Source organism: Cyprinodon tularosa, unplaced genomic scaffold, assembly GCF_016077235.1.
Source record: "Cyprinodon tularosa strain WSP-4 unplaced genomic scaffold, ASM1607723v1 ctg26, whole genome shotgun sequence".
NCBI classification, from domain to species: Eukaryota; Metazoa; Chordata; class Actinopteri; order Cyprinodontiformes; family Cyprinodontidae; genus Cyprinodon; species Cyprinodon tularosa.
In genome coordinates, this window is record NW_024038961.1 from 2,930,174 (window position 1) to 2,944,808 (window position 14,635).

Genomic DNA, 14,635 nt, shown 5'->3' on the forward strand with positions numbered 1-14,635 from the left:
CAGTATTCACAGTTTTATTTCTTCTTTTTAAAATTTCTACTGTTTATTTGTAGAACTTTGTCTAAATAAATTCCAGTACTCATCTTTTAGCCTCTTCTTTTTCGTTGTGTTGTGCAATTATTAGACAGTTTCTCTTCTTAGGGAGTGTTTGGAATGTAGAAAGTGTGGGAATTTTTAAAAATCATTTTGTTTTATAAATGTTCATTATATTATAAGACATATTTTGGAAGGTCTTATTATTCTTGTGGAATATTTTCAGTTGTTTGTGGATATTTTGAAGCTCTGTGTTTACCGACCACCTCTCATTAAATTCCCTCCAACAGAGCTTAAGACCTTAAAGATGTCACTCATGGAAATGTATTTTTCCATCTCCATCCTATTTAGTAAAAAATGATCTTGCAGAAAAGGGAAGCTGCTGCCAATCAAGTATTTTTCTTATCATGTTGGGTAAACATTTGGCAGAGTGTATCTGTGCTCCATCATTTCTGACATAATCCCTAACACTGACTGATATGTGGTCCAATCCATGACAGAAACTCCTTGTGTAATTTGACATACCCCCTCCAATCTCACCAATCCTGTAGAATCCCTTTTTGACAGCTAGTCGTTCACCAAGACCATTTATGATGAGGCTTTGGCAGACAGAAGATGGATCAACTGAAGGATGACCCCTCTCTCAGGATGTGTCAGAACTTTATACCTTTCCCTTTTCTCAAGGAGATGATTCTTTAGCCGTTTCTCTGCTGCCGATAAAGAAAACTCCATCTTATCCTCAAACAAACTTTCACCTTTAAGGACAAGGAAAGCTCCACCTTAACCATTAAACTGAGGGAAATATTTGTCATTTTAAATTTGTAAGAAAGAAAAATTGCCAATATACTAAAAGATGCTGCTTAGCAAACATAATTTTGAAAAACATTGGATCCAGTCAATCTTTAAAGGGATTTAAAATGAATATTGGATGAATGAAACCACAATGCTTATTCTTTTCAAATAAAAGGAGTTATACCCCTTTACCTTGGATTTTTTCAATTCTTATCAGATAATAGACAAAGGTGAAATATAAAATAAAAATCTCTGAATATATTTTACATAAATGATACACGTAATTTTATACCTCTTTGAACTTTTTTAGTTTTTCACATTACAGTGGCCTCCATATATTTAATAAACATTAAAAAAAGGAACACAGGGATCAAAATCTGGAGTAGTTTATACTAAGAGAGCTGGATATTTGGAAATAGTAATAGTATGGCACTAATAGGAAGCCAGAAACACATGGCCGCCCAAATAAACAAACAGATCAGGCATTGAGCAGAGAAACAAACTAAAAGTCCATGGTGGCTCCAGATACTGTAACTGAAGAATAATAACCTGTGCCCTCACAGCTAACATTGAAGAAAGTGCTCTGATTAGAGAACAAAAATATTATTTTGGTCTTTTCTTTTTAACACAATCCCCATGTTGCCTCGTGGTGGTAGCAGCATCATGATGTGGGGTCAGAGTTAATGGGAAGATGAATGGAGCTAAATACAGGACACTGTTGGAGGCTGAAAAAGGTTGGGGTGTAGATTCACCTTCCAGCAGGGCTACTTTAAACATTAATGTGTCAATTAATGTGTAATATCCTGTTAAAAAGTGATGCTCAAAGACCAGTCCCATCCAGTCTAACTATTACCTGGCAAAGAAGCAAATGCAAAAACATCTATGTGAAGACATAGAAAGCTGAATAATCCAGACAACATGCAGCTGTAAGTACAGCAAACATTTATTTTCCTTCATCTTCACATTCATGCACTGTTTTGTGCGGGCCTATCCAATGTAACCAATTGAAAAGGGTTAAGTTTGTAGTTTTAACAGCACAAAAAAGAAAATATATCAAAGGCATGAATATGTTTTCAAGCCACTGCGAGGACATGTTCAAGTTTCTCTGCACTGCAGATCCACATTTAATCTGAATGTTCTTTACACAGCCAGACTTTCTTTAAAAAAAAAAAGACAAGAGGGGACACATTGACCCAATCAGGTTGTTTTTTTATTTGGAACAGAGTGGCAGATTAGTGACAGGGCGGTGGCGTGGAGGATCCGCCTCCTCTCGCTCACTCAGCCAATGACAGAAACTCAGCCTTAAAAAAATGCAAATGTATAAAAACAGGAATGGGAACAGCAACAGAGAGGTGTAGCCTCCGATGGGCTTCACGCAGGCGCTCACACATCCGCACCCAGACTCACATATACACAAATATACCCTCTCTTACTCATACACACACTTATATTATTTGGCTACGCAGGCTTGGATGGGTACAAACGCACAACTTTTTTTTTTCTTTTTCGACAGTCACTTTAGAAAAGACAGTAAGTGTTTTTAGATCATTCCTGCCTGTGACAAAGTGGCGACCTCAACTCTCCGTCTGTCCAATGGTGCACAGACAGGTAGTGGAACACGAGAAGACGGTGAAGAGACACGGTCAGCGTGTGTGAGAGTCACTTTGAGGGCAAAGTCGCCCCACATTCAGCAGTGAGCAGACGAAACACATGCAAAACACCCACACACACCGGGACAGACTAGTGTCTGTACACAAGAGTCTGCCGTGAAATACCAAGGTGACGCACGCATACAGGCGAGGTGGTGGGTTCAGATGAGATACAGACACAAACACACACACACACACACACTGGTGAGGGGGGGAATTCAACACAGAAGTGGAGGAGGTGTGCTACCGTCTGTGGAAGAGCGTGAGAACTGCTGGAGTAGGTAAACACACTCCACCACGGTACATTCCAACTATAAAGCACCCCTCTTCAGTTTTTAATGCACAAACACACAGGAATCCTCACATACGCTCAGACAAGAATAACTCTGACTCCCATGCATTTGTTTTTGATCTACAGTACTGAGTATAAGAGAAGCTACTAGCCCAGACGCACTGGTGTGTGGTTGTTGTTACAATCTCTTAGACTGAAGGACGGATCTCTATGTCTGCCTTCGCTAGAAATAAAATGGTCCCTCGGCGGGTTAAGGTTGACCACTTTGTTCTAGTTAACAAAAAGTTTACCAATAAGATGATTTTGTTTTTTTTCATAGTAATTTTTTGACTCAGCTTAACTGTCACGCCTTTCATTCTCAAGCCGAACGCGATGCAAGCAAACGGCTTGGGAGGGCGGATTTTTTTCAGGATGACACAAAGACTGTACATATACAGCGCCTTGCAAAAAGTCATATCCATCAAACTGTTACATGTTTTATGATACCACCTTAAATTTATATGAGTATTATTTAGGATTTTATGTAGTAAACAGTTGGTCTGTCACTACTTCCAACCTGTGATGCGGCGGTCTACTCAAATCTACAGGCTAGGGAGAGATGATTAATCAGAGATTCAACCAAAATGCTTGTGGTAACTCTGGAGGAGCTGCATAAAGCTGCAGCTCAGGTGGGAGAATCTGTCAAAAGGATCAATTATGAAATTCTACACGACTGTTATGGAAAAGCGGCAAGGAGAAAGCCATTGTTGAATGTAAGTCGATGTAAAGGTGTGAATGATCATAACTTGATGTCTAATGCAACAAAATATACAACATATAAAATAAATATCCAGCTGTATGAAGACTTTTGCAAGGCTCTGTAATTGTGCTTCTACAAAACAAATTAAACCAATGGATCAGTAGCGTCACGTGACCTCGCTTTTGTCACTTGGAAGATGGCGGCGATGCGTGTTCAGATGATGTGGTCTCTAGTCATGGTGGTCTGCCTGTAATGCGCAGCTTATTTTATCCGTGTTTGCAGAGTGTGTGCGTGCACGCGACAAGAGCACAGCTCGTCTAAGGTGATGACTGATGTGACGGATTAACAAAAAAAAAAAAAAAGAATAAAAAAGATCATGCAGATGATTAGTGACGCCAGAAAGGATACGCAGATATTTACATATATACTTCTTACTCTTTTTAAATGCTAAATACAACATCCTCCTGTTTAAGGTTTTATTATTATCATCATTGTTATTATTATTGTTTTTATTATTATAATTATAACAATAATTCCTCAGCATTCAGCCCAAAAACATTGATATATTATTGATTATAATTATCACTATCAATAACTAGTCTTTGTACAGCCCAGAGGAGCAGAGGGGCCACCAGCTCGACGCGACTGAAACACACAGCAGCATTTTCTGGTTGACCGAGCAGAGCGAGAGGTCAGAGCCACCTTCAAGCAGACTCTGGTGTCCGTGTGCGGATGTGCGTGCACGTAAGCTTGTGTTTATGTCGCCGTGTGAATTTTTGAGCACCAAAATAGGACAGAAGGCACAAAAGACACCGTTCCTCTCCCCTTTGACCCTAGACTCTGCATGGCCAACCAGATGCTCGGTGTGGGAGATTGTTTCTTTTGTTTTGCTTCTGGGGAGATAAGGGGGAAGAGTCATCTCCCCCTGTTAGATCTTGGCTTCCTCTTCTAACCCCCCCTTCTTCTCCTCTTTATTTTGTATATGCCCTATAGAAACAGAAGAGGAACTTTATTTTTTGTTTGATTGTGCTGGAAAACACATAGTAGGGGATTTTTTTGTTGTCGTTTTGTCTTTTTTACAAAATAATGGTTTCATCATCACATACAGAAACAAGAATCTGAAGAATATTAATAACAACAGTTACTTTAAAAACATCTTGTGTGTATGTGTGATTTCTCTGAATATATTGGATTTTTTTGTCCTTTTTTTGTCCTTATTTTTCCATTTTCATTGAAAAGAAAGTCCCCAGAGAGAAGGCGCTCTCAAACATTTTGGAGACGAGAGGGGAGGAGCAGGATGAGGAGATGAAGGGGCGAGTAGAAGCAGTAGTAGAAGGAGAAGGAGGGGGGGCTTTAGAGTATATTTCTCTTTCTTCTCTCACTCTTTCTCCCTCCCCCCAGCCTGGTGTGAAGTGCGTCTTCCCAGCATCTGAAGGGTTATGCGTAAAACTCCTCCTGCTTGTCGGGTTTCTGGTAGGTGACCGTGGCCTGTTTGGGCTCCTCCAGCGTGTAGCTGCCCTCGTCCTTCTTCTTCATCCTGTAGACCAGCAGCATCACCAAGAAGGCGGCGAACAAGGCGCCCACCACACCTCCCACAATCACAGCTGAAGCAAAACACAACAAAAAAGGAAATGAGTCATTTCAGAGATAATGGCTGCACCTTCTGAGATTAGGCTACTCACGTCTATACTAACAGCACAGCAGATCTACCACAGCATCACAATCACCTTGCTGCTAACTGAAAGCTGACGAGCCCCGGTGTGCCAGTATTTATTCTCCGCTGCAGTAGCTCTGTGCTAAATTGCATTTCTCGTAGTTTAACTTAATGGGTCTGGTAATTTATTTGATTCAGGATCCTCAAATCAATAATTCTGCCGAGAGTAAGAGATAAATGTTTGGTTGACAAGATGGTCAGAAACTCCCCTCCTGTACGTAGATCACTTTGCGACAATTTTATGAAAAAAAATATAATAAATTGTGCTAATATTTAGTGTGAATCTTGTTTCTACTCTTAAGATGCCAAACATTGCAAAGTTTAGGTCTGCAACAGCTTTTTAATATTATCGGTTTTTTAGTGGCGTCACAAAGGAAGTAATATTACATATTTAACAACTGCAGCTCAAAATAGTCTGACTGCTTATTTGCAGCTTTAGCCAAAATGAAGTTGAGGCCTACCATCAGCCACATCATAAAGCTGATGAGGTTATCAATTAGTTTTATAACTAAAGACTATTTATGTTTTTTTTTTTTTTTATCTCAACTATATTTGATCGTCGCTAATCCCTGCTAATCCCTGATTAATGGATAAATGTTTCTTACAGAGTTTTAGTAAAATAATAAATAGTTCTCTTTTGAGAAATTAAAGATTTCTTTTTAATTGCTGGTTTCCTGGACCATCAGTATTTAAACTTAGTCTACACTTTTTTTTTTTTTTTAGAGGATTAAAGTTAGGAATTTTTTAAAAGATTGCTTTTAGCTGTTCTTATTCATTCCCAAACCAGTTTTAATGTTTGTGCTGGAACATTTTCCTGAAAACAAACCAGCCAGATTCCAACTATCTACTTTAGAGGCTCTAGAGCTGCTGTCCTGCTACCTCCAAGTCAATCAATCACCTGAATTAAATGAACTGGTCTGAAGTTGAAGAACGAAAATCTGACAACCAGATTAATAATTTCAAGATAGACCTTAATTCTTATGTTTCAATCCACTTTGAGCAATGCATCAGTAACCATAGCAATGGAAGATACCCATGGCATGATGCTACCTCTATGCTAGACAGTTAGTAGTTAGGTTTTTAAGGCTAATTTTAAGCCTAACTCATCCAAAAAAAAGCTCTTAGTCTCTGACTTTGGGCCTCTCCTTGTGAGCGGCTACCTGCGGGTGTCCGCCTTAATCGGAACCATTCCGCCCACAGTTTGTATTACAGGGAAAGTTTTCAAAAGCATTGCAACAGCTTCCAGTTTATAATGACATTCAGCCTTGATGGCTCCTGTGTTGTTCTTAAATATAGTATTAGCATCTTTTGACATGGGTGTTTTTCTTTAGATAAGGAAAAACAAATAACTTGGACGCAGTGGAGTGTTCTAACAGGATACTGATCCAAATCAACAGGTCAAAGGTTGCCGACAGCTCCAACTCTCAAGCTTCAGTATATGAGAATCCATCCTTTAAGACCAAAGCGCAAAAAAATTGACTCTTCTCTGTGTAGACATGGTCTTATTTTTAAAAGGGCAGCTAAAGATATTTATTAATACATGCATTCTATTAGATATTCAGTTTGATTATCTTCAGTCTCTTTGATTTGTTGTCTTCATCAATTTCTTTTACTAAATTCATTCAATTATGAACTAGTTGAATCATTTTTGTGTTCAATTCCTTGAAGCACTACACTGATTTTTATCTGTAAACGCTGCTTTATAAATAAACATTGACATGCTTCATACTGACCTTGCATGGATTAGAAACAAAAAAGAAATTCTGACCTGTTATCCTCTTTTTAAAGCATGTATATATTGGCATTATAAACTAAAACTAGAACAAAATGACCTCTAACTTAACAAATTGTTTCGAAATCATTTGAATCTTTATTTCCTGTATGCATCACAGAGGCATTGAGGAAGATTATCTCTACATGGAGAATTTCTCTTCTTCTGCTAAAGCTAAAAATTGGAACACCAGACCTCTAATCTTTTTTTACTGAATCATAGTTGATTTATTTAGTGGATGAGATTAAATAGGAAAACTGTTTGGAGGAGCCAGCAGTTTGGAAAAAGTTCAAGGCTGCACAGGTTCACCAGTACAATCTCAGAGACAAGTCCCAATAGGACAGAAAGGCAAAGAAAAAAAAAAGCACCTGTCCTGTTTAACTACTGCAAAAAAAGATCCTGTAAACTAATACAGATAGCTCTACGTCAAGCACACAGTCTAATCTATAATCTGTTGCCTCCTGCTCTTTACCGATGACCAGGAAATCAGCAAAAACCACCGCCACCAGTCCACCAATCAGAAGAGCTGAAGGAGAGACAGAGAGCCGGTCAGGCAAGTTGGCTGCTTCAGCAGTTTCTACAGCAGCTATTTGGGAGATATTAAAGGGGGAGATTGCTTGAAAAGAAACAAGATTTGGCCAAAGGGAAAAAGCTGTGAAGGGAAAGGAAGGGCTGGATAACCCAGCAGGAAGACTTCTTGTTCTCAGTGGATTGAATGGGTTTGCAGCACATAGGTGGAAGCAGGTAATGCTAGTTTATTTGAGCAGCCCTCAAGAAAAAGCAGAAAAAGAACACAGGAGGCAACAGGTGATTTACTGAAGGTAAAAGGACCAAACCTCTAATATATTCTCACCTATTAGAACCTCTTTCCTCTCCAGGATGTTCTTCTGTGGCATCTGTGCAGCAGAGCTCTCTCCATTCACCGTGTTCCCGTTCAAGTCGGGCTCCACCGGCGGTAAGCCTCTACCCAGACCGTTCCGTTGATCTTCCCTGATCTCTGAGTCACCGCTTGGGCCTGCAGGGCCCACCTCATTCCCCTCCTGAGACAAAGACAGAGAAGGAAAACTTAGCAGGAAACTTTGATGGTTTGATGTAATTAAACTTGTCCCGCAGAGCCGCTGCCCTGAATCTTAAAACCCACAGCAGCCTGGAGAGAGTTTTCCATGACAGACACTGGCGTTTACAAACAATGACTCTCTGTATGTTCTGAACAGTGGAAAAGAGGCTTCCTGTCAAACAAATATATACACACACTTCATAAAATGCGGCAGCTTGATTTGTGATGTGGGAAATTATAGAAGCATCATACTGCAAAGCAGCTCCACTGGAAATAAACAGGTTTAATAAAAGACATGATGGCGGTGTGCAAATAAATTCAAAATATCAGGTGGAAGGGCAGATTTTTGCAGGAACAAACAACCGGTACTGTAGCACAGAGTTCATCAGAGCTAGTTTGAATTATTTACTCTTAAACTCAATGTTCAAGAGGAAACATCAAGAGAAGATGAGATCAGCATCATTTGATCACTGTAAAAACCAATGAAGGAAATGCATAAACAGATATTGGCTGTTTACATGTAGCCTGATCGGGACAATTCAAGACAAATTCTTTTTCATAAAATAAATGAGCCACATGTTCATCTATCACTACAGTCATTAGCACTCCAAGTTTCCTTTTGTCAATCATAAACCCACACATCCTTCTGCTGTATGCATTTTTTTACTCTCTAAATGTCCTCATATACTCCCAGCAGGAATCTTGTACTTTATTCACGTTTTGCCATATGACAACACACCTACATTATAATTTATTGGCTTTTTACTTGGTAGATTAACACAAGAACCACATCATCGTTCAATGAAATGGGATGGATGCTTTACTTTCTTTTTTTTGTGCACAAATAAAAATCCTTAAAATTGGGGCATGCCTTTGTATTCAGCCTACTTGAGTAATCCACCTCTTGCTGCATTTGCTGCTGCAAGTCAGTTTTAGGATACGTCTCTGCCTTTACTGTTTGCCAATTTTTTTAGTTTCAAAACAGCTGCAACTTAGCTAGATTTCAACATCTTTAAACATCTATGTTCAATAGTTACCAGTTTCTGGACTTCGGCTGCACTATTCTGTTTTATCAATCATAGCTCTGGATGCATGTTTGAAATTTGGCCTCGATCTCAACTCTTCTGCAGCCTCTTGTTGTCCATCATGGTCGTCTTTCTATTCACTCTGACCAGCCACTGTCATCCAACGTGTTTCATAATTTTGGGTGCAGTATTTTTCTTGAAAATGTGTTTGTTTTAAGCCTTGATGTGCTTCCTTAACTTTATAGCTTTCCTTTTTGTTTGAGCAGCCCTTTACTGTGTTTTTAGATCAAATTAGTGCATTACCTGCTGGAATATTTTGTTATTGTCATTACACTGTCACAAGTACAGAGCAACTAAATGAACTCTGTGCATTTAACCCATCCCCTTGAGGAGCATTGGGCTGCCATTTTGTGGCGCCCGGGGGGTCTTTGCTCAGGGAGTCTCAGAGTGGCAGTCCGTGGAAGTGGGGCTTGAACCCAGAACCTCTGGATTCCAATCAGAATGCCTCAACCACTAGTCCGCCACTCCCCACAAACAAGCTACTTACAAATCGGTTGATTACCAAAAATATATTCATCATGTTTTTGGCTCTTGAGCAAAAAATGTGTTTATTTCCAGTTAGTGTAGCTTTGATTATAACCAGAGGTGATGCTTTCATCTTTCTATTATTAGATTTAAAAGACAGATTCTTACCATAGATGGCCAGATGGGCTTGCATTTTTTCTTTTGGTATCAATAATATGTTTTAATGATTCTCCATCTCATCCAGAAGATCATTATATAGAATGATGCCACCAGCGCAGAGCTTAAAACCTGGCAACAGGTGGGTATAAGTGAGATATTTGCCACGATGGGCAGTAACTAGATTTATTAAGCTAGTTTATTCATTGGTTAGCTGCTTTTTGGAATGCCTGTGTTCTTCTATTTATCTCTTGTGACTTTTCTTACCCCTAAATGCTCCTCCTGGTCCACCAGGGGAGACAGTCTGGCTGATTCAAAGCAGAACTGAGAGAATGATGAGGATTTGAAATCATTTAAACCAGCAGCATTTCTAGCCTGACTGACTCTTAAAAATAAAAAAACGTGTTTCCAAAGTTCTCAGGCTGGAGTTGCGGTTGCATCTTCCGCCTTAATAATCCTCCCACCCAGCTCATCAAGCCGCAGCACTGCAACCACTGTCAAGCTCTCATTACATTAGAGGCACCGATTAACAGATGCAGAACTTGTAAAGTGAACCACGGAGGCCGGATGTATGAGCAAAAACAGACACACAGCAGGGTCATTTAGGGGAATATGAAAGGTTCATGTTTTAAATGTGTACTGTGAAAACTGATTTTGATGAAATAAAAACCAGTAGAGCTTTAAAATCTAAGAAAGAACATTTGCTTTTAAATAACAACCTAAATAATTCTCAAAGCCTAAAACTAAATGTGTTTTGTAATAGCATAGCATATAACTTCTCTGCCATGCAGAATGCCTTTCTGTTGATTTTAATACTTTATGAATTACACTGTAAATAATAAGACATTTTGATGAAGAGTTTTAGAAGATGACAGCAATGGAAGAAAATCTGGGAATGAAATGATTGGTTGGTTGATTTATTCCTTCAGTTTGGCAGCACTGAGTGCAATAGTGTAGATGGACGGGCCTACTGGGTTTCACTCTGCTTAGCAGCAAATGCTGAAACCTCAAGTACAGTTTGAGATTTACTTGCAATCATTTGGATTTGTAAATATACAGCAAAAAAACAAAAACAAATGACTGAAACATGAAAATAAAGCAAAGTGAAATATATAAATCATATAATGAATAACTCAAAGATCTTTTCTGTCGGTGTAAAGAAAAGTTATGTTGTCGTTTTTAAAGAAAATTCTATTTTAATTAAATTTAAGAGATTAAAATAAATATTAATCATAGAAAATCTAAGAAAAATGTATTTGCTCCTTCTTCCTAAAACTGAGGGGTCAACATTACCGCAGCACCGCTGTTGGCAGTATGGGCTAAAGCAACAACAGATTGCCAACACCTCTTTCCACCTCTGATTTAAATCTTATTTTATTTATTTTATTTTCTTCAGCTATATCATGAAAAGGTGATTGTGTTTTGACAATCTAGATGGTTGTCCACATGTAAAGGATCTATTCCTAATAGAGCCGTTCTTTAAATAATTAATATGGGATTGAATCTACAGAGCTTCCCATTTTTCAGATATTTGTGACATTTTGAAAAATCCCCATAAAATTCTCCAACAAATCTGTGAGCCCAGAGACTAGTTGTGCTAATTCTAAGATTTGCATATTTAGTTACTTCTAAAGGAAGCTTTTTGCTCTGGATTTTCTAGAGGGGCATCAGCATAAAGGGGGATTGACACAAATGCATACCACACTTTTCAGATTGCTGAATATAAGGCAATTTTAAAAATCTTTACCCTTCTCATTCTACTTCATAATTATAAACTAATTTATGTTGGGCCTTTCACATATAATCCCAATAGAACCTACTGTGGTTAGGGGTTTTAACATGCTGATAAGTATAAAAACTTTGGAAGAGCTTTTGGAAGGCTCTGCATCCTGCTGAATATAAACATCTGTAGAAGTGGGCAATCCAGAGTCCTGATGGGCGTTTCTGCCATGAATAATATAGGTCCAGAGAGAAAAAACCCTGCTTAGTTTTCCTTCATCCTGTTCACTTTACCAGGTTGCTCTGTAGTCTGAGCAGATCCGTGCATTTGGAGATGATTCAGTACCCACAGAAAGTTCAAGTGTGCTCCGCATCTTAAAAGATGAATGATTTGGGTTGTTTCCCACCTGTGGTGTTGTAGGCGGCTCTGGGCGCGTCGTTCTTTCTGTCTGGACTCCCTGAGTAGGCCGTGACACTGGAACCCTTGGCCTGAAGGGGGTTCTGGTCTTTAGGGTGGTTGCAGCTGTGGTGGTGGTGGTGGTGAGTACAGGTGTTGTGGGCTCGGGTGTGGTCTCTGCTATGATGGGGACATCGTCCTCTGTGGTGGTTTTCAGGTCAACGCCGGGGTACTCTGAGGTGGGTTCGGGTGACAGATACACGTCGTCTTCATCTGGCTCTGGGATGAGCAGGTCTTCTGAACCAGCAGAGGGTCCTGCACTCTCCACAGCACTGGTTGACAGGCTGGTGGTGGACATTGGGAAGAAAGCAGGCGACCGAGGGGCAGTGGTGGTCTGAGCCGCCCTGATTCTCTCCAGCTCTCTCTGCCTCTCCAGCTCTCGCTCCCTCTGCCTCTCCCGTTCCCTCTCCCGCTCCCTCTCTCTCTCCCGCTCCCTCTCTCTCTCCCTCTCTCTTTCCATCTCCTTGATCCTCTCTCTTTCCCTTTCCCTTTCCATCTGTCTCTCTATCTCTAGCTCCCTTTCTCTCTCCTTCTCCAGCTCCCTCTCCACATAGATGCCGCTTTCTCCCTCGGCCTCAGTGGTAAGCACGGTAAAGGCAACATCATCTGGGCTGGGACTGGGCTCGGCTGCAGGTGAGGCAGAGGGGGCGGGGCTTGTTGCCTGGGTCGTGGAGAGGAGGAGGGGCTCCTCTGTGGTGAAGGTCACACCAGTTGTCTTCGGTCTCAGGCTGATCTCTGAGTCTGAAAAAGGAGAAGTGAGAGGGCCTTTGAATTATTTTAGGAAACAGACAGACCATTTCCTCCTTACAGCTTTTTGGAGGCAAAAAAGTGGATACGAATTTTACATTTAGGTTAACAAAAAGAATGTCCCCAATTTGCTTATTAATAAGCTCATGACTTAACTTTATTATTAACATTGCATTGCATTATATTGTTCTGTATTCTTACATATATATATATATATATATAAATATATATATATATATATATCTTATCTTACTGTATTTTGTTTTTTGTATTAACTGTAATGTATACCAATGTCATTCGATTGATCTGTATTTTTTATTTCTGCTGGAATTTTGATTTTACCTATGGTAAAATCCATCCATCCATCCATCCATCCATCCATCCATCCATCCATCCATCCATCCATCCATCCATCCATTCATCCTTATAAAAGTTCATGGGGCATTTTTCCCTATATTGTAGATTTCCATAAATATTTTTGCCACTTATGGTCTGAAAAATTTGCTGTGGCTCAAAGTCTCTTATATTTCCTCTTCCTGTCTGTTCTGAATAAACCTTTATAAGAATTTTATGGCGATGCACTTAAATGCAAGATGGAAACTATAAGTACAAAAAAAAATAAAATTTCAAGCAGGTTAGGGATTAAAAAAGGGGTACAATTTTAATTGCACTTTCTAAATGTGAAAACATTTATAGAAAATTGCAGAATTTATATGACCTTTTTTAACCTTTGCTTTGGTCAAAGCAAAACCAGTGAAGGGAAAAACTGATCCATACTCTGGGTGAAAATTGAAAGTGTGTCCATAATGCAAATATAACTCAAAGTTTGAGCAAAAATAGCATAGAAACCAAAAACCACTGCTAACTGAAAAAAAATAAAATGATCCCAAGACTATGCGGAAATGAGTTTAGTGATACAACACATTTCTGGGAAGATTTTCATTGCATCTATTAGATACAATACAGAGTCCATCTCTAAATGGCTTCAAAATACACAAAATGAAAGTTTTAAGTAAAAGAAAGTGATATCAATCCAAGTTAAATGCTTTGGTCTAACCTTGCACAGGTCGTCAATAATTTTTAAATTAATAAAAACTCAGCTCAACACAAATTGCTCCACAGCAAAGCAAAAGACTGATTACCAGCAGTCCCAAGTGCTTGATAATGGTCATTTCTACCAAGGGTGAAAAAACGCTTGTTATTTTTAAGGGTCTTTTTTTATAAAGGGTTGGGTTAGGTATTTTTCTAATTTTAAGTGAAATAATAATTTCGAAATAATGTTTCTATAACTGTGCTACACGTATGCATGGTATTAAAATTTGCTTGGTCATCTAAATCAGGTAAGTTTAACAAAAAAAAAAGCAAAGATGAGCATACCAGGTATCTTTACGGTTACCTTTATAGTAAAGATCTAGGAAATAATTGAACCTTTAATATTTTTACACTAAGTAAGGCATTTGGGGTCACCAAGTTTCTGTACAATAGTGTTTTTTTTTAAGGCTTCTAATAATATATTTAGCAGAGGTGCAAACAAATAAGTGTAAATGAGACCATGTTTGCATCTCAAATTCTATTGGAACGCGTTTTGAACCACAGATAAATCCATACTCTGGCTCCTAGTGCAAGCAAGCATAAAATATAGACATTTGACCAAGTTTCAGTTTCTGCATCGTATTACAGGCACTTAAAACACAATATGTACATATTTCAGGGCTCTGTAATTTATAACATTCTATAAGTCAATAAGTCCAAAAGTTTTATAAAAGCTGGCAACACAGATTTTTTTTTTTTTGTACAGGTTTTAGCATTGCAGATGCAGATGCCCAGAGTAGGATGTTTTTTCACCCTGGTCAGCTCTGAATTTAGATCTGAATCTACATTTAGATTCAAATTTTAAAAAAAAATTTTTTTTTTTAACTAAAAGTTTGTTTTCTGTTGAGAAATGAGTTACGGATCTTC

The 14,635-nt window shown here is 38.9% G+C and overlaps 1 protein-coding gene across 1 annotated transcript in view; it reads right to left on the reverse strand.

Annotated features, from left to right (window-relative positions):
- Positions 1 to 2,013: 2,013 nt before the first annotated feature.
- The window catches only part of sdc3 (syndecan 3), a 55,413-nt gene continuing 42,791 nt past the window's right edge, over positions 2,014 to 14,635 (reverse strand). Inside the window, exons 3-5 of the mRNA XM_038288935.1 lie at positions 11,880 to 12,670; positions 7,844 to 8,030; positions 2,014 to 5,109 (exon numbers count right to left, since the gene is read on the reverse strand). Coding sequence (XP_038144863.1) covers positions 4,943 to 5,109; positions 7,844 to 8,030; positions 11,880 to 12,670 — 1,145 coding nt within the window. The 3' untranslated portion in view covers positions 2,014 to 4,942. The remainder of the gene's footprint in view (positions 5,110 to 7,843; positions 8,031 to 11,879; positions 12,671 to 14,635) is intronic.